We start from the raw sequence: 24,408 nt of genomic DNA, 5'->3' as shown, positions 1-24,408 counted from the left end.
ATTGCTTCTACTCCACTAGAAGCAACTGCCAATTACTTTGCAATAGAATGCAAGAGGATTCTTTCTGACTGTAGAATATGTATAAAATCAAGCCATGATGGCCTACTCCACCCTGACTTTAGCCTTCACTACTCTATCATTTGCAGAGGTGGTTTTTCTGTCCTTCTTTTCATTCGCTCTCTTTCTCTCGCTCTCTTTCGCTCTCTTTCGCTCTCTTTCTCTCTCTTTCTCTCTCCCCCTCTCCCTCCTCATGATGTGAATTGATTCTGGAGCATCTGATCCCTACTACACCATTATTATGACACAGCTAAGAAGACTTTAGTTGGGTCAAGTCTGTTCCTCAGCAGCAGCCAGTAGACATTTTATTACATAACACTTAGGTTTCCACTTCGATAAGCATGATCCCACTGGGTGATAACGCTGGATCACAGATAGTACAACAATTTGGCTCACATTACAGGGCAGTCTAATTAGGCCTAGTCATAAACTCATTTTTCATTCCTAAACGGACAAAGACAATTTGAATTGTCATGTCCAACAATTGATGGTAAATAGATGATAACTGTGACCTTTCTATGGCATAATATCACCACTAGAAAGCAAGTAATATTTAAATGGAATGGGGACATCATCATTTAGTAAAGGGGCTTTTCCAAAGAAGCAATCAAATGAAAGTACTTGGCAAACCTCAGCCTGCTCTGAGCTGGATAGTGGAACAATCATGTACACAGAAAATATCCTGATTTATACCGTTGCCAATGTAACGGCCGTCCTCTCACAAGAACAACCCCACTGTGTAATATGGTAAATGGGCAAAGCAAGGCAGCTATGTGGTGGAAAATGGTGCCTGACTACAGTACAAAAATAGAAGGTACTTTGACATAGTAAACACTATATGTTTGTTGGAACCATTGGTCTCATTAAACCACTGGTGGTATGATGGATGACTAGTATCTTATTAACTTGGGGCGGCAGGTAGCCTAGTGGTGAGAGCGTTGGGCCAGTAACTGAAAGGTTGCTAGCTCAAATCCTTGAGCTGACAAGGTAAAAAATCTCTCTGTCTTTCTGCCCTTGAACAAGGCAGTTCCTAGGCCGTCATTGTAAATAAGAATTTGTTCTTAACAGACTTGCCTAGTTAAATTAAAAACTTGTAAATCAGAACTACCTGATTGAGCTACAGCGTACTCATTTGAAAGCATGGCATGATGCTGTGTCATTGAAGTTAGTAATACCTCATACATTTTTCGTCTTGTTCTTAAAAAGCAAGAAAAATAAGCGTAATTCAATTACACAATTCATTCAGTCTGCTATCCTTAAAAAGCCACTGAAAATGACCTCCTGATTTGGGTCATTGAAAGCTAATGGGCAATGCCACAATACGCTATGAATAGCCAGCGAGCAGCTCTGCATTACAACAGCTTACAGTACAGTGAGGGACAGGATGATCCCTGTTAGAGTCAACTCACATCAAACAGGCCAAGACAACCTTATGCCTTCCCAAAGCTCTGTATACTACACTCGGTGCCAATGTAATAACTAGGCAAATAGTAAATACATAGTATTAATATACACTGAGTGTACAAAACATAAGGAACACCTTCTTAATATTGAGTTGCACTCCTCCCTTTTGCACTCAGAACAGACTCAATTCGTCAGGGCATGGACTCTACAAGGTGTTGAAAGCATTCCCACATGGATGCTGGCTCATGTTGACTACAACTCTTCCCACAGTTGTGTAAAATTGGCTGGACGTCCTTTGGGTGGTGGACCACTCTTGATACACGGGGGAAACTGTTGAGCATGAAAAACCCAGCAGCTTTGCAATTCTTGACACTCAAACCGGTGAGCCTGGCACCTACTACCATACCCCATTCAAAGGCACTTCAACTTCTTGTCTTGCCCATTCACCCTCTGAATGGCACACATACATACCCAATCCATGTCTCAAGTGTCTCAAGGCTTAAAAATCTGTCTTCAACCCATCTCCTCCCCTTCATCTACACTGATTGGTGTAGATTTAACAAGTGATATCAATAAGGGATCATAGCTTTCACCTGGATTCACCTGGTCAGTCTATGTCAGTCTATGAAAAGGTGTTCCTAATGTTTTGTACACTCAGTGTAGCGTGAATATAAGCTTACAGTGCAAAAGTTTGAATTCCTTGGGACATAGACCTAAAGCTTTGTGTGGGCTGACATCATAGGCATGCTACTGAGCTGCTGTAATGAGCCTCATCGTCAAGTGGACTATAAGTTATGACCGCCTCACTGATTAGCTCACAAGAGGATGACTCAGTATACAATGTGGGATCTATACAATGTATGTGGGAATGACATAATAACATCCATCTGTCTACCTCATCACAAGATAATGACGAGGAATAATAGATGACTATGACTAGCACAACATCTCCATGACTACCACAACAACTCCATGACTACCACAACAACTCCATGACTCCCACAGCAACTCCATGACTCCCACAGCAACTCCAAACAGAAATATGTCTCCATAAACTGAAAAGAATACTGTTTTGATAGTTGACTTCACTAAATCATCGAGCTATGACTTATGTGATGCATATCGTCTTCCAATACAGACTGTCTAGTATATCATCACGTTAGATACTCTTCAAAGGGTGAATACTAAAATTAGCCCAATTAAATGACATATAACAACTTCTGCCAGGCCGTCTAGTACAGCCATACGAGTCCAAAAAGGAACCCTATTCCTACCCTGGTCAAAAGTAGTGCACAACCGAAGTCCTACTCGAGATGAACTAGGGCATCACAGTGGGTGCACCCAGAGCTCCCCAAACTAAAGAAATGTCTTTCAGTGCAACAAGAAAGAGCAACTTTGTGCCAAGATTTCAACGCTCAACAAGCCAGCAGCAATTAGGAACCCTGCTGGAGAGGTTACAGAAAGTGGGATGGCCTTTTCTGTCCTTTCCCTGTGGCTTCATGGTGTTGTAGGATACTGACAGGCCAAACAACATATCCATGGTTGCATCCCAAATGGCACCCTATTATAGTGAATATATTCCCTATATAGTACCTCAAAGGCATAGGGTTCTGGTCAAAAGTAGGGAACTATATGGAATAGGGTGCCTTTTGGGACTCAGACAACATATCAATTGCTCCTATCGTATGCTTGGACACAGTTATGGGTCATGTTGTTTGCGTTGTGTTTCACTGGCCTCTCTCTTACACCGTCATGACTAGCTAGCCCAGTTTTAGCATCTACATAATGTGTGAAATTTGAAAGTCTAAATGCATCACCATGCAAATGACTTACTAGCTTGAACACTGCACAAAATACAACCTTATTAGCCGATATAGCAAGCTAAGCTGAGTCCTTACAGTTAACAATAATAGTAGCAGGTGAAATGGGCTACTCAAACCTCAAAGCATCTAGACAGAGACCATTTACAGGAAAATGCTGTTCATGCACATCATTCAGGTTCATGTTGCTATTGTTAACTCCCAGGACATGGTCTATAGCAGCTATAACAGAAAACACTGGCCACCTACCAACTATAGACTGAAACAATAGAATACAATCCATTATAGCATTCCAAGCTGTCTTAAAGAGAAACTGAGAGAAAATATTTGTGGTAACTATGGGAGAAAGGAACATAGGCCGATTCATATATTTCTACCTTGTTAGAGATTACCATCAGTTTATAGTTCAAGGTCCCTTGTCTCCATTAATGTTGGGACATTCCTTCGCCAAACACATTTCCTAACATTGTCTTTAGACAGCTCTTTCTTAACTTCCTTACCTCCAGAATCCAGTGACCTAAAAGCTCAAGTCAATGCTGTGTAACATGCATACACTAAAGAATAGAATAGATTATATAAATCATTAGGCTATATCACTCATCTTTCTAAAAGACTCAGTCCCTTCTTCACTTCAGCTTGACCCTGTCTGTCCCACTCAAACTTACGTCTGTGTGTCTGTGTGTCATCAAAGGGGATGGTGGGAAACAGACTTCTTGACCAAGATGCACCAGACCAGGTGCTACAGAAACAGCGGAGCGCAAATGAACAGCTGCTCTGACTGTGGATCATCTGAGGTGGTCTCATCATGATCATAGGATGTTCCCAGGGCACCTCTAGGTACTTTTGTTTTACTTTCCAAAATGTTAATTCAACAGAATTACATTCTTACCCCAATTAATGTGGGGGGAAATGATGGCAGTGTGTCGTGTAGAAGCACTTTTTTTAAAAAATACATTGTGTTAGGTCATTAAATTGACTAGAGAGATAATTAGAATATATACCAGAGATAAACTCAATAGTATTAGATATGTTAAAATCAATAACACTAACAACACAATAATCTGAATATTTTGTAAGGATTCATTTCATAGGGATTTGTGTATTGCCCTGATGAACTAATGGGTATCTAAATAAACAAAACAGCAATAGAAAAAAGTGAAGGTCTATTCTTGGTTATTCCACAACATGTTGTATGAGAGTAAACAAGAAGATGTGATGTCCGTAGGATACGTAGGCCTGGCCTAAAACTCAGTTATGGTCCAGATAGGTTGTGCAGCCTCTTCACCTGGGCGGCATCATAGGCTACAGTTTGTTTACATGATAGGCTATCACAATCTACAGGATGTGGTTCTGACTAACAAGCAGCTCACTGCAAAATGTTTGTTGGCCACGACGCAGGGTACAGAATAATCGAAAGATGTAGTCTACACACATCTCGGGATAGGGATACATTTCAAACATTTAATTTCTAGATTATAAACCATCCACGACACCTGTTTTCTTTTTTTCACATTGAAGTGTGCGTAATTTACTATAATCCGAGGTTGACTCTGTTATCATATTGGAATAAAAACAGAGAGGATGACAGGGAGCCTGTTTAGGAGGATAATAATCGTATTTCTCTAACGCATCCACCCACCAATGGCTGGATTTGTGGATCAGTTTAACATCTATACGGGAACAATGTAGATGGCATTATCAATACAGTGAACTACCGGAGGTGCTCGCCCTCTTTCACTTACCCGATTTGAAAAACGCCGCTATGTCGGCCGCATCCTTAGCAGCCTCATCTATTCCCTCTCCAGAGCTCATGGCTGGAATACCGATGTGGAAAAATAATCTCCAACGAATTGATTTCCTCTAGATTTTCCCGAGAAAATGGAAATGCAACACCATTGAAATTATATTCTACTGTAACACGCAGGCAATCTGTTCTATCTTCAATAGGCAAGAGACCTCCATCTTGGCGAGAATGAAAATTCTTATTACCGATCCGCGGCGCTCCAGAGCCTGAGCACAGAGGCAGAGGGGGAAGTCCGTTGATAAAGGGGAGGTCTTGTGTGGGGTCTCTGGCGCTGCAGGAATATCCCTGATATTTTGAGGCATTGTGCGCCACAAATGGGATGAAAGGGGAGCCAAATCATGAAGGCCACTTGGTGTAGCCTGGGTGCCAGTCTGTTTCTGCTCTCTTGCCAGCTCCTTACGCAAGTATCATGTCAAGCATGTTTTGTTTTGTTTGACAATGACAATGGAGTTGGCAAAAGCACAAACGGATCTGGGACCAGGTTACACTTGACCACCAGACATGATGGAATATAGACATATACCTATCATGGGCTATGGTAGCCAAGAGGAAAACATAGCTATGAGATGTTATTTATCACAAAAGCACTTCCTTCACTGGGAATAATCAAGACATTTCGACTATTTATCTGATCATGACTGGCCTGGTGTTATAATTTTCCATTGGAGATTGTATAGATCTACCTACAATAATGATTGATAGAAATCCGAAATCAAGTCTCCAGACGGTCCATTCTTCGATCAAACACTGCCACCCACTGGTTTTAAAAAGTATACGGCACCTTTATACATGCATTTTGTCCTCTTCGTAGTGTTGGTAAACCGATTGGCCTATGTTGGGATGCACAAATTCTGCAGTTTACAAAGCCGTTAGTAAAATCAAGTAATGAAGAGGATTATTGTGTGAATTTGGAAATAAATGGTCCCTGCTCTTCTCAGGGCCTATATTACAAAGTGTCATCGAGGCATCTTGAAAATATATATAATTGTATCCTGTGACACACTCAACAGCTGCACCAATGTATCAATTCATGGCCCTCTCTCCTGGGAATAATCATTAATTACACAGACTGTTTGAAAGATGAAGGCTTGTATAGGCCTGTATGCTCTCCATACTTGTGCATCCCACCTGTGTGACCCATTCCCTCTAGGGTAACGTTACAAATGAACGCGAACATAGTATTAGAGAAAGATGACAGACAAACTGTGGACTAGCAGCCTACACAAAACCCACGTGTAGGCCAAAAAGCAACCCTACAAACGTATCTTTCTACATTGATTAAAAATGAATCAATATCGGACATTTCTCAATGAGATAATGAGAAGTTGCTTTGTGGCTCCATGAGTGGACCGTGACAAATCATGTAGATTGGTGGTGTCTCTAGCCGAACTATTTCTATGGTCATCATGGTGCAGCCTGCAGGGATCTAGTTGTAGCTGCCCCCATCAGAAAAAAAACGGTCCGTGCTATCCGGATTCCTTGGGACGTCCCAATGATCCCGATTAGCAAATGCACAAACAAATGTCCTACGTAACCAAGGAAACAGCTAACACAATTTAATTGGTGCGAAAGTGTTATCTGAGAACTGCAGCTTGAGCCCCTCGAGCCAGCCCAGGACACCAAGGACCAAAATTTAAGAATCCCGCGTGACATGAAAAACGTGCAACTGTTTCCAGAATTCTGATATTGTATTCACACTTCAAAGACATATTCGTGGTGGTGTGGAAACAACATGTCTCTCAGCTCGCGTTCTGCGAAGTGCAACTTGAGAAACAGGTCCCAACACTCAGTCCCCGTGGAGTCAATAAAGGAAATGCAGGTTTGGTGATGGTATTATCAGCTATTTCGATTGTGTAGATGTGATTGTAATGTATATTAGTTGTACTGTATATCTTTGTATTTGTCTGGTGGAGGTGGCAAGGTAGCCAATAGCTTGCAATCGTGTTGTGGTCCTGTTTCTTTATGTGTTTCTTGCCAATAAATGTGTTTCCCTGCCAATAAAATTATGGCATTTTCTGGTAAGGAAGAGCATGCATATGTAGACTCAAGAGCTCACAATAATTGAAGCATATTTAAGCATGGCTAATGGCTGTATTCAGGCACTCTGCTTTGAGCCGTGCATAAGAACAGCCTTATAAATTGGTTACCAACGTAATTTAAACAGTACAAATAAAACATTGTGTCATACCTGTGGTAGGGCTTTCAGCCAATCAGCATTAAGGACTCAAACTTTATAATTTGCATTATAAACTGGTTGGTTCTAGCCCTGAATGCTGATTGGCTGACAGCTGTGGTATATGAGACAGTATACCTAGGGTATGACAAAGCGTAGGCCTGGCCTTAAACTCAGTTATGGGCCAATATTTTTACTGCTTTAATTATGTTGGTAAGGTTGGGCAAGACAAAATATTTTATTGCCTTTGAATGGGGTATGGTAGTAGGTGCTAGGCGCACCAGTTTGTGTCAAGAACTGCACGCTGCTGGGTTTTTCACGCTCAACCGTTTCCGGTGTGTGTCAAGAATGGTCCATGTAACAAATTGACATCCAGCCAATTTGACAGAACCATGGGACGCATTGGAGTCAACATGGACCAGCATCCCTGTGGAATGCTTTCCACACCTTGTAGTGTCCATGCCGCGATGAATTGAGACTGTTCTGTTTTCCCATGTATGAATCTGTTATTCAATGCATTTCTACAGGCTAATGTTAGTAAATCCAAATTCGATGTTTCATAAAATATTTTTTAGGGATAGCTAAAGGGGTCCTAAAATTCCAAATCAAAGGGGTCCTAAAATGCCAAATGAAATAGCTAAATGAATTTAAAATGTTAAAAGGTCATATGGTGTTGGATATTAGGAAACAATATTGATGTTATGGGAACGGTATGATGATGTTCTGTGGACATTATGGTGATGTTATAGGAAAATTAGGTGGAAAATTAGGTGGAGGTTAAGGTGACATTGTAGGGACATTGTGGTGATGTTATGGAACATTTGGGGATGTTCTAGGGACATTATGATGATGTTATATGGAAATTATGCTGATGTTATGGGGCAATTATGGTGATACTCCCGAGTGGTGCAGCTGTCTAAGGCACTGCATCTCAGTGCAAGAGGTGTCACTACAGTCCCTGGTTCAAATCCAGGCTATATCACATCCAGATGTGATTGGGAGTCCCATAGGGTGGCGCACAATTGTCCCCGTGTTGTCAGGGTTTGGCCAGGGTAGGCCGCCATTGTAAATAAGAATTTGTTCTTAACTAACTTGCCTAGTTAAATAAAGGTTACATTTAAATATATTTTTTAAATGTTATGGGGACATTTTGTGGATATTATGGTGAAGTTATGGGGACATTTTGTGATGTTATAGTGATGTTATGGGGACATGTTGTGCTTGTTATGGTGATGTTATGGGGGCCTTCTCTTAGATCCCTCTGAGCTCTCACCAGATCATACATAATTCAGTGGGGACTCCAATTACCCAGTTTCTCCAAATGAGATGTCTCACTTTAGAAATCAGTCATGCCTTAGTGAAATATTCATTATCTAACTGCTTTTAAATGCAAAGCTGCACGATAATTTTCCAAGTATCAAACGCTCTCTCACCCCATATGAGGGGCAGCTTCGTCTGTGAGCGTCCTCGGCCAATATTGTGTAATCTGATGGAATTTAATATTGAGGACCACTTTGGAAACAAGCATTTTAATTAATACTTTCAAGTGATATCCTCTGGGTACAAATTGTACATTTTGTTGTATGTGTCTGTTACCCAAAATAAATTCAATTCAATAGGCTGGTGTGTTTGTTTCTTGGTGTATGTTGTTCTCTTTGGACAGGCAGTAGCCAAATGCTGGTTGCCCTTTTGAATTGGATGTTTGGGTGGATTGTTTTGTCACTCAACATTTCTCCAGACTCGTTGGTCCCCTAATTTTTGAAGGATTGGCTCTGTCATATTAATCTTCAGCTGCTGGCACTTTCATCTCACCCTACTTTTCACCACTTTACATGAGTGTTATTCCTTTCTAGTTTCAGTACAACATGCAAACAACATGCACACGGGTGAATTACTTTTATTAAGAAGTCATTGTGTTCCTTGGTTGGATTGAACTAGGCCTAGCCTAACAATGATTTTCACAACATAGGTCTCAGCCTACTATTGTGTATTGGTCTTTAACACCATCCATTCTCTGTTGGTCAATCCTTTCCTCAAGTAATTGGACCACAGGGCTCTTTTATACCTGTCCAGGGGAGACATGTCTGTAACTCTAACTGTCTGTAACTGTAGCCTCTACTCTACTGTATAACAATGACCCATTCAGCCCCAAGCCCCATTGTCGAAGTTGGTAAGGTGATCGCAGTGCTTTTGATAATTACCTAGCCTACAGGGGGTCACCCAATACTACACTATCTAGTTAGCAAGCCTCTGTCTGAGGAGAAAACAATATTATAATTTCAGATAGTAACCTTTGGGCTGGAAAATAAGTTGCTGATCGCTGGCTGTGCTTGTTCTGCAGTGCATGCACTGGAATTCTTGTCTGTGTTCTCATGAATAGTAATTAATGTCAATTAAGAGGGTAGATTCCTTAAATAGGTTGCTTTGTTGAGAGTGGCGATGCTTCACTTTAAACCTGACTATCAAAACAAGGTAAGCTGACCTACACAGTTCTGTTACATGACGTTACTTAGGCTACACCCAGGTCCCTATCTGTGACCAAATCATGCATTTCATCATGAATGTTTTAAGAAACCAACAATTGTATTTATCTTAATACCATAACAGTCTCCTGGACTGTTTACCAGACCATTGTATAGATAGAGGTTCAGCCTGTAGGCTATGTTGCCCATCTATAAATGATCAATCAGAGGTATGGATTTTACAGTACTGGGGATTCATGAAAATACAGAGGTGGGTAGTAACACACTACAAGTAACACGTTACAGTACTTGGTTGGTTTTCTTTTAGGAATGTGTACTGTACTTTAACTTGAGTAAATTCTGTAGGGAAAAACAAACTTTTAAAAATATTTTTCAAATGTATCAAAACATTGTGAATATCACTGTCTTACTACTTTTGTCAGATTTAAATTGGCTGCAAAAGGCTCTATTTCTTGTTTGCCTTTCTTTAGATTTTATGTAAATAACTGGTTAGTTCATTGAAAAACATGTCACAAGTATCATAATTCAATGTAAAACCGTATACATTTGTATTTAGGTTATTGCTTTTTGATCAACTTACACAACAAAATTAGCTACTGTAATAACATAAACACAACGTTGAGAGAATGAAAATTAGGCAGATGTGCATTGGAGAAGAAAGTCAGTACATTAACTTGTATTCAGTGGAACTAAGGAGCATTTCCATTAACTCTTGTTGTTTGATCAATTTGTTTTCTATTGTAGATCTGCATCAAGGCTGTGCTACTTATCACAAATATAGGCTAGTATTAAAATACACTGTCCACAATGTTTTGGTCATTACAGTAATATCAACGCAGTTTGGATCATTTGGTATATGAGACTGCTCGCATCTTCAGATCAATGCCACATTATGTATTCGGGTAGGTAACGCATAGAGCAGGGTTCCCCAACTGAGAGGGCCGATTTTGGCCCGTGGGTGATTTAATTTGGACCCCAAGTTTTCTGAGCAAAAATTATTATAATATGCTACTTTTTTGGGACATAAAAGATTAAGAACACCAGCAAATCAGTTCCAAGTGGTAAAACATGTTCAAGAGTATTCCCACGCATAATAGAGATATGTGATCGTATACAAATGTAAGCAAGGTTTTAGTCATATAAAATATATATATAATTATATGTTTGGTGTCTTGCTGCCAGTTTGCAGTCTATTTGTAATTATGTTCCGGCTCGATGACCATCCACTCAAGAACAAATCGTCCCGCGGCTGAATCTAGTTGGTGATCCCTGACATAGAGGCTTATACTTGGCCTCACCGCATGGGTTCTCTGTGGTTTAGAGAGGTCAAGGTTGGACACAATACCTGACACAGTAATAGGGGATTATGAAGGTTCCTTTTCATCTGTTTTGTCACCTGCACAATGGCATCATGAAGGCTTGGTGTACAATATACTGTGGCCTTCTACTGTGATACCCATCACCTGTGGCTGTGTGTCATGTGCCGGAGCTTGGCAACTTGCCAGCGTCTTTAAGTTGTTTGAATAGTTTATAGGAGATTTTAACTTCACTGACAGTTAGCTCAGTTTAAGCAAGGTAGGGAGCAAACAAAGGCATGCCAGTTATTCTCCTGAGTGATCACAGTCACTCTTATCTTCTCTACAGCACTCACTGATTTCTATCTGTAGCTACATAGATTGTAGATGGTCGTTTGGGAGCTGGCTTTGATATGAGGAGCTAAGTGTCATGTCTAGAGCATTTAGAAAACAGCTCTGGAAACAGAGTGTCTCAAGAGTGATCAAGGTAAGAGATTGTCACTGTAGGACTTGTATGATGATAGGAGAAGATGGAGTAGATCTACCGGAGACAACAAGCACCTAGTGGGTCCTTGCCAAATAATGGTTAATAATGGTTAATGGTCATCTATTTGATCACCGATTGGGGCTAATATGGTGTGCATGTTGCTGACTGTTTGAAAAATGTATAGGCTCCAGAGTACAACTAAACTGAAATCAGTCATTGGTCAAGATTGGCTCTCGGTCTTGTTCTGTAGAATTGTGATAAATTCAGTAGAAACAAGCAATTTCAGTCAGTATTTTTTTGATACACTCTATGATAGAGACATTGTTTGCAATGGAGTTCATTGCAAACGTCGGGTGGATTAGAAGACTCACAACGTCCAAACGCCCATGTCACAGTTATCAGTCTTTTTCTCCTGAAGTATTTCGTGATTTGTTTTGTCAGGATAGTTTCATTCTAGCCATTCAGTTCTTATCTGAGCTGAAAGCTTGCAGACAGTTGAGATTGCCATTGTGTACGCTTGGTGCTTGGTGTGCTGTGGTGTGTGTCTGTAGGATGAAGCTTGAGGTGGCTGTTTGCTCATCATGAAAGCCTTGGACTGGAATCACTGCCAGCCCAGGGAGCAGGTGTGATGTGTGTGTCGCCCAGCAACCCCTGTCTTGGCTAGCTTATATAAGCATGTATTTCCTCCAGTGGATCTGTTCTGGCAGTGTGGTGAATCAGTAGTGTACTGGCTGGCCTGTGATGCACATGCTGCGTGTCTAATGGAACCCTTTTCCCTACATCGTGCACTACTTTTGATCAGAGACCAAGCAGTGCACTATGTAAGGAGTAGGGTTCCATTTAGGATGCAGTCTGGGGCTTGGGTTTGTCCAATAGGTCAATAGCTGTGTTTGGTCTTTCGTGTCCAGGCTTGTTGACTGATGGCTGCTGCCTCTGATCTGCTGCATGACCTCAAGGCCTGCTGTAAATCTTTAGCCATCGTCTTCTGCTATCTTCTTCCTACTCCCACCAGATACCTGGATGGAACTCATGTGGATATATCTTTTAATTGGGCTTATCCATTGGAGTTATCAATTAAGCCACAGTAAATGTGACTCAGACTTGGCCTTAACGTCTTTAAAGTGCAACAGACCAGGCTTGGCATGAATAACTCATGAATAACTCAGACTGCTGAGTTATTGATGCCAAGCCGGCTCACTGGTCTGTTGCACTTTAAAGACGTTAAGGCCAAGTCTGAGTCACATTTACTGTGAGTTATCCATGGCATCAAATACATTCTTACACACATGCGTGCGTCCACGTGTGCCATCGCCCCCACGTTGATTTTGTCCCCCCACACCAGACTTGATCAGGACATGCAGGTTATATATATATATATATATTTTTTTTTGAATTTTACCCCGTTTTCTCCCCAATTTCGTGGTATCCAATTGTTTTTAGTATCTACTATCTGGTCTCATTGATACAACTCCTGTACGGGCTCGGGAGAGACGAAGGTTGAAAGTCATGCGTCCTCTGATACACAACCCAACCAAGCCGCACTGCTTCTTAACACAGCGCGCATCCAACCCGGAAGCCAGCTGCACCAATGTGTCGGAGGAAACACAGTGCACCTGGCCACCTTGATTACCCGGCCCGCCACAGGAGTCGCTGGTGCGCGATGAGACAAGGATATCCCTACCGGCCAACCCCTCCCTAGCCCGGACGACGCTAGGCCAATTGTGCGTCGCCCCACGGACCTCCCAGTCGCGGCCGGTTACGACAGAGCCTGGGCGCGAACCCAATTATATTAATTTGGGGACAGGTCGAAAAGCATTAAACATTTATGGCAATTTAACTAGCCAGCTTTCTGTTGCTAGCTAATTTGTCCTGGGATATAAACATTGGGTTGTTATTTTACCTGAAATGCACAAGATCCTCTACTCTGACAATTAATCCACAGATAAACTGAATTTGTTTCTAGTCATCTCTCCTTATTCCATCAGGCTTATTCTTCTTATTTTGGACTTTATATGGTGGTTGGCTACCAACTTTAGGTGCATTACCGCAACTGACTGGAGTGTGGACCTAAGTTCATCTTTCAATCACCCACGTGGGTATATGCTTCTAAAAACCAATGAGAAGATGGGAGAGGTCGGACTTTCAGCGCGTTGAGCATCACAAATAGAACCAATTTATATTTTAGGGCCTGGCCACGCAGACGCTCGCTGATGCGCTCGAGCAGTGTGGGTGCAATGATTAAAAAACATTTATTTTACAACGCACACGCATGCGATGTGTCCGGTCTGGTCAGCATGTTAGGGGAAAATGTGTAGTGTTTGCCAAATAGTAACATGCCAGTGTAGATACAAATAAATGCAGGAACAGCTTAAGTGTGCTTAGTATTTCTGGTCTGCCGGTAAATGGTCTGGCCAGTAGCTATAAAATGTTTTGTTATTAAGTTGCAATGTGCTGAACCCAAAGGGCCTAGATCCCAAAATAGACTAACCCTTGCAAGTAATGCAAACAACACAGGCTACATTCCAGACTGTCAATGGGGAAAATAAAACCAGAGTTTGAAAGCATCTGTATCCGGCCCATAAAATACAACACCAAGTCGGCTTAATTTATTGGCTTGCCTTTTTTCTGCCGTTACCTAGCAGCACCACCAAGCAACTCATTGTAGTAGATTTTACTGTCTCTGTTCTGACTTCTTTAACATGAGGCCCCCAGCCACTGGGCTGTCCAGGGTAGTGTTATAGGCTAGCCAGAAACAGTCTGTTTCACTGTATATAACCCGTGGATAGCTAGTGGGTAGGAGTGGTAAAGACAGAAGACAGAAGACAGAGAAAGAGGCATAGCTAAATAGTCTAGAGTATAGGGAAAATGTTTTATCAGAGATCATGGTTCAAGAGATTTCCATGAAGGAATAGGCTATCACTTTCATTTTCACTTCTTTGTGTAGGATTTTGCTGTTTTTTTTACATTTCATTAATGCATTTTTACTGTTAATAACAAAGCTGCAGTATATATTGAAGATATTGCATTTTTTTCTGATATTTCTTCAAGTATCCTGAATTCTGCTGTCTTGGCTGACATGGGAAAGTGATTGTCATTCTGTGAACTTTTTGAACAATGGCTGACTCAAAGTCTAGAAGGAGCAAAAGGGAGCCTCAATCATTTCTCATATCTAACAGTGAGATTGTTGCATTCAAAGTATGTGTGAATGACTCCGTTGTATCCAGTCATTATCATTTTAATTTCTTTAATTGTTTCTGGGCTGAAATATTAATCAGAATTTGGTTCCGCCTCTTGTCGAAGCAATCCATCCAGTTTGAATCTGTACTGGGGTTGACTTGATGATACCTCTCTCTGTCTCTTTGTTTGCAGCAAAAGCTGAAAGAGGAGCGTGAGGCTAAGAGAGCTCAGCTGGATGGCAGACATGACTACGTCCTCAGCATCGTGGCTTCCTGCCTGGGCCTGGAGAAGGCTGACGTGGAGGATGCCATTCTGGAGGGAACTCAGGTAGAGCATAACACTTCACTGTTCCACCTACATCAATCCCCTACACTGTGGTCCCTTGTGACAGACTGTTGAGTAGCTGGCCACTGCTTGCGGATGCAACATTTGTTTCTGCACACCTGTATGTATGGTAATAACTTGTGAAAAAGCGATTTAATCAAGTAAAGGTCAATTCATTGTGGAAACGGTGATTGTGATGAACCTGTCTCCCATAGATTGAGCGCATGGAGCAGTTCTTTGTGGCTGAGGGACTTCCTCATATCATGTTCTACTATCAGGATGTGGAGCCAGCTGAAGCAGGTGAGATGATTGGCCATGAAGGGAAATAATAGGGGAATATAATAATAGCAGAGTAATAACACAGTTAATAGTAGAGTTACAGCTCAAAGACAAAGAGGCTGAAACTTGCAAGGCTTGAGTAATGTATCTTACCCTTCTTCCGGTCGTAAAGATGATATAGTGGGTAACTGCTTTTTTTGGCTCCCTAGCAGCAGCATCAGCAGCAGCTGCCTTGGCCCCAAACCGGAGTAAGAAGGACAAGGTGTTTGTCACTGAGGGCAAAGATGTGGCTCTGACTGGTGTCTGTGTGTTCTTCACAAGAGCCAATCCCTCCAAGGCTATCACCTCTGAGAATGTCCACAGGGTGAGTCATCACCTTACTATCCAACACAAGGCTCTCTAACCCTGTTCCTGGAGAGCTACGTCCTGTAGGGTTTTCACCCCAACCCTAATCTAGCACACCTGATTCTAATAATTAACTGATTGATAAACTGAATCAGATTAGTTACACTGGGATTGGATTAAAAACCTACAGGAGGGTAGCTCTCCAGGAACTGGGTTGGAGAACCCTGATCCAACACATAGTCGGCATTATACGTTTGATCAAGATTTATATGTCTAAAGGCTTAAACAATGTTTGTATAACAATGTTCTTATCATTCATAACACTATTTAACCTTGCCTTCAGGAAAACTGCTCAAAGAGTTTAAGGCTTAAAGCACACAATATTAGTAACAGTATGACACGTCAGCCCAATCTTTGCTTCTAAAATGGTGTCATCCCCTGGCCTACTGTGTGGTCATGTCAATCTAAAATTCTCTGGCCCTGGTAGGAGGTGAATTTCAACATGCTGGACACCACAGAGGTAGGCCTGCTTAAAAGTGTGGAGCAGCTGCTGTCTGAGATCTTCATACCCAGCCTGAAGAAGATGGACCATGGCTGGGGAGAGCTGGCCAGTCCACAGGCCCAGTCAGTTAAACAGGAATTCATCAGCTCACTGGACAGCTTTGTGTCTGTGCTGGCCGGGGCACAGGAAAGCCTGCAGGAGAAGGTAGGTGACGTGAACGCTCAACAGACCTGGCTTCAAATACTATTTCAAATATCTAAATTACTTTCACATGCATTTCAAAGTACAGTGGCAAGAAAAAGTAGGGGAACCCTTTGGAAATACCTGGATTTCTGCATAAATTGGTCATAAAATTTGATCTGATCTTCATCTAGGTCACAACAATAGACAATCACAGTCTGCTTAAACTAATAACACACAAACAATCATGTCATTATTGAACACACCATGTAAACATTCACAGTGCAGGATGGGAAAAGTATGTGAACCCCTTTGGCAGCAATAACCTCAACCAAAAGTTTTCTGTAGTTGCGGATCAAACCTGCACAACGGTCAGGAGGAATTTTGGACCATTCCTCTTTACAAAACTGTTTCAGTTCAGCAATATTTTTGGGATGTCTGGTGTGAACTTCTCTCTTGAGGTCATGCCACAGCATCTCAATCGGGTTGAGGTCAGGACTCTGACTGGGCCACTCTGGAAGGCGTATTTTCTTCTGTTGAAGCCATTCTGTTGTTGATTTATTTCTCTGTTTTGGGTTGTTGTCCTGTTGCATAACCCAACTTCTGTTGAACTTCAATTGGCGGACAGACAGCTGTTACGGTTTTCTTCTTCCTCTTCCTCTGAAGAGGAAGTGTAGCAGGGATCGGACCAAAATGCAGCGTGGTTATTTCGATACATCTTTAATCAAAGATAAACACGAACAATACAAAAACAATAAACGTAACGTGAAAACCTAAACAGCCTTATCTGGTGCAAACAAACACAGAGACAGGAACAATCACCCACGACACACTCAAAGAATATGGCTGCCTAAATATGGTTCGATAAACACCTGCCTCTGATTGAGAACCACTCCAGGCTGACTGGCGGCTCTGGCTGCTCCATGCAGACTGGCGGCTCTGGCTGCTCCATGCAGACTGGCAGCTCCATGCCGACTGGCAGCTCTGGCGGCTCCTTGCAGACTGGCAGCTCCTTGCAGACTGGCAGCTATGGCAGCTCCTTGCAGACTGGCAGCTCTGGCAGCTCCTTGCAGACTGGCAGCTCCTTGCAGACTGGCAGCTCCTTGCAGCGCTGAACAGGCGGGAGACTCCGGCAGCGCTGTAGAGGAGGAAGGCTCTGGCAGCGCTGGAGAGGAGGAAGGCTCCGGCAGCGCTGGACAGGCGAGGCGCACTGTAGGCCTGATGCGTGATGCTGGCACTGGTGGTACTGGGCCGAGGACACGCACAGGAAGCCTGGTGCAGGGAGCTGCCACCGGAGGGCTGGTGTGTGGAGGTGGCACTGGATGGACCAGACCGTGAAGGCGTACTGGAGATCTTGACAGTAGGGCTGGCACCAACCGCTCTGGCTGGATCTTCACCCTAGCCCGGCAGATGTGAGGAGCTGAGATGTAGCGTACCGGGCTAAGCACGCGTACTGGGGACACCGTGCGTTCCACCGCATAACACGGTGCCTGACCAGTACCACGCCCACCATGGTTAACACTGCTAGGCGCACTGTAGTGCTGAGCTGGCACAGGACGTGCAAGGCTAGGGAGGTGCACAGGAGGCCTGGTGCGTGAGGCTGGCACCATCTTCACCAGCCAACTAGCACGCACCTCAGGACGGGTATGGAGAGCTGACCCAGGTGCCATCAAATCCCCGACACGCTCCGTCGGGCGAATTCCGTGCCTCATGCACCAACACAACAACTCCCTCATAACTCTCTCCTCCAATTTCCCCATTAACTCCTTCATAGTCTCTGCTTCGCTCACCTCCAACACCGGCTCTGGTTCTGGTCTCCTCCTTGGCTCCTTACGGAAACAGGGGGAGTTGGCTCAGGTCTGACTCCTGACTCTGCCACACTCTCCCTGTGCCTCCCCCAATACATTTTTGGGGCTGACTCTCGGGCTTCCATCCGCGCCGCCGTGTTCGTCTCTCCAACTCCATTCTCCTATAACCCTCCTCGCATTGCTCCAGCGAATCCCAGGCGGGCTCCGGCACTCTCCCTGGGTCGACCGCCCACCTGTCTATTTCCTCCCAAGTCGCATAATCCAGACTTCGTTGCTCCTGCTGCCGCTGCCTGTCACCACGCCGCTTGGTCCTGTTGTGGTGGGTGATTCTGTTACGGTTTTCTTCTTCCTCTTCCTCTGAAGAGGAAGTGTAGCAGGGATCGGACCAAAATGCAGCGTGGTTATTTCGATACATCTTTAATCAAAGATAAACACGAACAATACAAAAACAATAAACGTAACGTGAAAACCTAAACAGCCTTATCTGGTGCAAACAAACACAGAGACAGGAACAATCACCCACGAAACACTCAAAGAATATGGCTGCCTAAATATGGTTCCCAATCAGAGACAACGATAAACACCTGCCTCTGATTGAGAACCACTCCAGGCAGCCATAGACTATTCTAGACAACCCCACTAACCACTATCCCATAACCTACAACAAACCCCTAGACAAAACACACCACATAAAATAACCCATGTTACACCCTGGCCTGATCAAAATAATAAAGAAAACACAAAATACTAAGACCAGAGCGTGACAACAGCATAACATTCTCCTGCAAAATGTCCTGATAAACTTGGGAATTCATTTTCCCGTTGATGATAGCAAGCTGTCCAGGCCCTGAGGCAGCAAAGCAGCCCCAAGACATGATGCTGCCTCCACCATACTTTACAGTTAGGATGAGGTTTTGATGTTGGTGTGCTGTCTTTTTTTCTCCACACATCATGTTGTGTGTTCCTTCCAAACAGCTCAACTTTAGTTTAATCTGTCCACAGAATATTTTGCCAGTAGCACTGTGGAACATCCAGGTGCACTTTTGCAAACTTCAGATGTGCAGCAATGGGTTTTTTGGACAACAGGGGCTTCTTCCGCGGTGTTCTCCCATGAACACCATTCTTGTTTAGTGTTTCACATACCATTCGCTCGTCAACAGAGATGTTAGCATGGTCCAGAGATTTCTGTAAGTCTTTAGCTGACACTCTAGGATTCTTTTTAACCTCATTTAACATTCTGCGTTGTGCTCTTGCAGTCATCTTTGCAGGACGGCTACTCCTAGGGAGAGTAGCAACAGTGCTGAACTTTCTCCATTTATAGACAGTTTATCTTACCGTGGACTGATGCACATCAAGGCTTTTAGAAATACTTTTGTAACCCTTTCCAGCTTTATGCAAGTCAACAATTCTTAATCTTAGGTCTTCTGAGATCTCTTTTGTTCGAGGCATAGTTCACATCAGGCAATGCTTCTTGTGAATAGCAAACTCAAATGTTGTGAGTGTTTTTTTTATAGGACAAGGCAGCTCTAACCAACATCCCCAACGTCATCTCATTGATTGGACTCCAGGTTAGCTGACTCCTGACTCCAATTAGCTTTTGGAGAAGTCATTAGACTAGGGGTTTTCATACTTTTTCCAACCTACACTTTGAATGTTTAAATGATGTATTCAATATAAACAAGAAAATACGATCATATGTGTGTTATTAGTTTAAGCACACTATGTTTGTCTATTGTTGTGACTTAGATGAATTGATGACCAATTTATGCAGAAATACAGGTAATTCCAAAGGGTTCACATACTTTTTCTTGCCACTGTAATTATTCAGACGTGTTTTATTTGAAAAGACAAGTAGTTGAATATTGGAATGTATTTGGAAAACTCAAATACACTGACTCAAATACACTCCCATGTATTTAACCCAGGTATTTGAAAATAATATTTGAAATAAGTATTTGAAAATACTTTCAAAAAGTATGCTATTTAAAGAAAATTATTTGAAAATACTTAAAAATAATTCCAATAGATGTGGTTGATTTGGGCCACATTAGTTGAAAATACTCAAATACACAGAAAATAAGTATTTAAATAACAAATAATCAAATACACACACACACACACACACACACACACTCACATGCTTATCAAAACAAATGTAATTTTGCAATTACTAATATACGGATATACAATTGATATCATTAATCATTTAATTTAGGTGAATCTAAAAGAATGTGACGAATTTGATCTGAAGACACTGAAAGGCCCGTCTGACTTCATTGCTGTGGCTAACAGCACAGAGGCAACAGAGAAGATAGAGGCCTGTATGAAAGTGTGGATCAAACAGATTGAACAGGTAAAATAGATTGAACCTCAATAGCATCATGCACACTTATCCCCTCTGTGGACCTGTTTTATTGTGGGTGGAGGTGTGTGTTTAATATAGTCAATACAATACAACTTTATTTATCCTCTCAGGGGAAATTACATCAAGATCCACCACATCTAACACAGTGTATAGATATTGCATTCCCCAATCAGCAGTGATTGTGTTGTATCCAGGTGCTGGCTGAGAGTGACCAGCTGAGGAAGGAGGCAGATGACCTGGGGCCGCGGGCCGAGCTGGACCACTGGAAGAAACGCATGTCCCGCTTCAACTACCTCCTGGACCAGCTGAAGAGCCCCGATGTCAAATCTGTCCTGGGCGTTCTCATGATGGCCAAGTCAAAACTCATCAAGGTGAGCAAGCTGTTACACCCTGTCCTCCGTAACACAAGAGTAGATGTTAAAGGCCTGCTAATAAAATGTTAAAATCTCAATTTCGATTTTTGCTACATGAGACTCGTTCGTGGGAGCCAGTCACATAAACAAATTAAGTAAAGTACTCCTCTACGCTTACTGAACATGGCTCTCATATCTGAATTCAGTTGGTGTTTCCTGTATTACTGTAGCAGAATAGGTACAGTGCATGTTTGATGACTGTATCTGTCCCACCAGTCCTGGCGAGAGCTGGACACCAGGATCACTGACTCAGCCAACGAGGCCAAGGACAATGTGAAGTACCTCTACACTCTGGAGAAGTTCTGTGACCCGCTCTACAACAGCGACCCTGTGAGAGACTAATATTGAATAGTTTTCAATATAACAACTAATTTTCTTCTAAGATTTACTAACTACAGACTTACATAGTTTCCCAGTTTCCCGGGCCAAACAGATTATGCTTAATCCTGGACTAAGAAGAACCCTCAATTTAAAACCTTTTAGTCCAGGACTAAGCTTAATCTGTGAAACCGGTCCTCTATGTATATCGATCTTAATGGATTTGAAAATTCATCATTGTATGATTGTATTGATTGCTAAATGAACGCAGGTGTCGATGGTGGAGGCCATTCCAGGCCTGATCAATGCCATCCGGATGATCCACAGTATATCCCGCTACTACAACACCTCAGAGAAGATCACCTCCCTGTTTGTCAAGGTCATTATTGCCAAGATAGTATATTTAACCACCAAGAAGAAGAGGTGACTGTAAATTTCGCTCACAATTAAAAGCTTCCAAATGTATTACATTTAATCATTAGGAGTGTATTGATATCAATCTTGTCAATTCTTCTTTGATGTTCTTGGTGCATTTGGCCGCACCACCTGGTCTCATGTTAGCTGAAGTGCTGTCTACCTCCGTCCCAAGCCTGTTAACCAGTCATCCCATTGAGATTACTTAATAGAGTGGCACGTGAAATGTATCCTTTTTTCTTCGGTATCTCCATGTCTTAGGTTACCAACCAGATGATTACAGCATGTAAGGCTTACATCACCAACAACGGTTCTGCGTCCATATGGGACCAGCCTCAGGGTGTTGTAGCTGAGAAACTGAAAGCTGCTATCCACCTAAACCAGGTACTGCTTTCAACACACTATAACCAGATCATTTAAAATACTATGCTAAATCAAGGAACAAAGAAATGTGCTTTTTGAAAGTACAGGCCCTTAAGATCTTTAATGTATAAAATAATATATTATATCTAGTGTAATACCATCACATCCTTTACGCACTTCTCACAAATTAACTATTTTACAGTGTAACTTCCTTTCCATGCTCCTCCAATGACTTTTCATCTGGATCCCATCTATCTCATTATAGGAGTACCAGAAGTGCTTCCACAAGACCAAGGAGAAGCTGGAGCAGAGTCCCTCCGAGAGGCAGTTTGATTTCAGTGAGATGTACATCTTTGGGAAGTTTGAGACGTTCCAACGACGCCTCTACAAGATCCTGAACATGTTCAGCACCATCACTACTTACTCAGCCCTACAGGACTCCAAGATAGAAGGCCTGGAAACTATGGCAACCACTTTTCAGGTATATTGTTCGGAGATTAGAATAGTTTGTAGACCTTACCTTTTTAGGCATGACCTTTTTGACGTTACCTTTTTAGATGTTACCCTTTTAAACGTTACCTTTTTAGACGTTACCGTTTTAAATGTTACCTTTTTAGATGTTACCCTTTTAGGCATGACTTAACACATTGCATTTCTATACGTTACCTTTTTAAACGTTACCTTTTTAAACGTTACCGTTTAATGTTACCTTTTTAACTTTACTTTTTTAGACGTTAGGTTTTTAGACGTTATCTTTTCAGACGTTAGCGTTTTAAATGTTACCTTTTCAGACGTTAGCGTTTTAAATGTTACCTTTTTAGATGTTTTTCCTTGCAACTGTAGTAATGTTATATCTGCTCTTTCTATTACTTCCGCTGGACAGACTGCAGAAATGCAGGGGAAATGGGAGGTAACTTTACCACAATTTTTTTTGTCCTTGTTTCTGTCCATCAGTGCATGCCTCATCATCATTATCATCAACTCTACCAAGCATATAGCCATACTAAACTCCTAACTGTCTCTCTTTCTAAAAGAGCTGCAAAATCTGGACCCCTACAAATAAGCCGGGCTCGACAATCTGGACCCTCTCTTTATAAAATGATCCGCCGCAATTGTTGCAACCCTTATTACTAACCTTGCTTTCGTATCGTCTGAGATCCCTAAAGATTGGAAAGCTGCCACGGTCATCCCCCTCTTCAAAGGGGGTGACACTCTATTACTAAGTCCTGATGGCCTTTTGTTGAAGTTGACAGTTTGTTCACAGGAGCCAGAATATACATATTTTATGGTAAGCTGCTCATTGGAGAAATTACTGCTATTTTATACACTGCCTTTCATCCCTGCCATTGTAGATGGAGGATCTTTAAATAGGGATGGTGTCCAGCCAGAAGCTGCATGTCATCATCATTCTACATGCTATATTATGTGGCCTACTACTCTGATTAAAATGAAATTAAACCCAACAGTCTCACAACATTCAACGGAAACATTGTTGACAGTCTTTTGGCTTTGGTTGGAATGAATACAGACACAAGAAATGATCAAAAGCCTCAAGAGCTTTGGAAAGAATGGAAAAATAACCTGTCTGCCTTTTATTTTCAGAGCATTGTATTGAGCATGAAGAAAAAGCACTACAGTTTCCTTGATCAGAGAAGAACAGACTTCGATCAGGACTATGATGAGTTTTGTAAAAATACCACTGACTTGCATGTAAGTTTACACTTAATAACAAACTTACCAGTAAATCATAACACAACATATCTAAATAATCTCATAATTTACTTGCACAATTGTTTGTATGTTCATTTGCTTTCAGAATCAGCTGAAGACCTTCATGGATAACACTTTCGATACGATTCAAAACACAGAGAGGGCTTTGAATGTACTCAAAACATTTGAAAGGTAGTGTTGTTTCAGTCTACCTCTATGTCAAACTAACCTTTAATTCATTTCAGTCCTTTTAACAGCCCTTTCATTAATTCTCCATTTGATATCATAATCTCCCCTTACATCACCAAGACTGGGCATTCCAGACCTGGGCATCGATGAGAAGTACCAGCGGATCCTTCAGAACTATGGGAGAGACATAGAGATGGTGTCCCGTAACTACACCAAGCAGAAGATGGATCCTCCCATTGGCCGGGACCTGCCACCGGTAGCCGGTAAGATCCTGTGGGCCCGCCAGCTGTACCGGAGGATCCAGGAACCCATGGATCTGTTTCAGGAATCCCCTGGGGTGCTGGCTACGCCCGAGGCCAAACGCATCATCAGGAACTACAACAGGGTGGCCAGGGTGCTGCTAGAGTTTGAGATGCTCTACCACAGTGGATGGATGAAGCAGGTGAGACAGGGCCCCTCCTGGTTGTCTTATTTATTGTGATCTTAAAGGCAAAACTG

The 24,408-nt window shown here is 42.3% G+C and overlaps 2 protein-coding genes across 5 annotated transcripts in view; one reads left to right on the top strand and one right to left on the bottom strand.

The window, feature by feature from the left end:
- LOC110512678 (triple functional domain protein) overlaps nucleotides 1–5,464 on the bottom strand; it is a 138,432-nt gene extending 132,968 nt beyond the window's left edge. For all 4 annotated transcript variants that reach the window (XR_016493650.1, XR_016493644.1, XM_036971423.2 and 1 more), the window contains exon 1: nucleotides 5,024–5,464. Coding sequence is in view for 2 of the 4 variants with exons in the window: in XM_036971423.2 (XP_036827318.2) it covers nucleotides 5,024–5,093 (70 nt within the window). In the remaining 2 variants the exon portion in view is untranslated. The remainder of the gene's footprint in view (nucleotides 1–5,023) is intronic.
- A 1,159-nt stretch (nucleotides 5,465–6,623) lies between these two features.
- dnah5 (dynein, axonemal, heavy chain 5) overlaps nucleotides 6,624–24,408 on the top strand; it is a 67,438-nt gene continuing 49,653 nt past the window's right edge. The window contains exons 1-14 of the mRNA XM_090228180.1: nucleotides 6,624–6,904; nucleotides 14,893–15,027; nucleotides 15,240–15,324; nucleotides 15,516–15,667; nucleotides 16,136–16,354; nucleotides 20,354–20,491; nucleotides 20,698–20,874; nucleotides 21,133–21,246; nucleotides 21,506–21,613; nucleotides 21,910–22,032; nucleotides 22,277–22,492; nucleotides 23,614–23,721; nucleotides 23,828–23,913; nucleotides 24,031–24,352. Coding sequence (XP_090084306.1) covers nucleotides 6,818–6,904; nucleotides 14,893–15,027; nucleotides 15,240–15,324; nucleotides 15,516–15,667; nucleotides 16,136–16,354; nucleotides 20,354–20,491; nucleotides 20,698–20,874; nucleotides 21,133–21,246; nucleotides 21,506–21,613; nucleotides 21,910–22,032; nucleotides 22,277–22,492; nucleotides 23,614–23,721; nucleotides 23,828–23,913; nucleotides 24,031–24,352 — 2,070 coding nt within the window. The 5' untranslated portion in view covers nucleotides 6,624–6,817. The remainder of the gene's footprint in view (nucleotides 6,905–14,892; nucleotides 15,028–15,239; nucleotides 15,325–15,515; nucleotides 15,668–16,135; nucleotides 16,355–20,353; nucleotides 20,492–20,697; nucleotides 20,875–21,132; nucleotides 21,247–21,505; nucleotides 21,614–21,909; nucleotides 22,033–22,276; nucleotides 22,493–23,613; nucleotides 23,722–23,827; nucleotides 23,914–24,030; nucleotides 24,353–24,408) is intronic.

Source organism: Oncorhynchus mykiss, chromosome 3 (assembly GCF_057628025.1).
Source record: "Oncorhynchus mykiss isolate SJ-2025 chromosome 3, ASM5762802v1, whole genome shotgun sequence".
In the NCBI taxonomy this organism is placed as follows: domain Eukaryota; kingdom Metazoa; phylum Chordata; class Actinopteri; order Salmoniformes; family Salmonidae; genus Oncorhynchus; species Oncorhynchus mykiss.
Note: the sequence above shows the minus strand (reverse complement) of the source record. Positions and strands in the feature narration are given on the sequence as shown.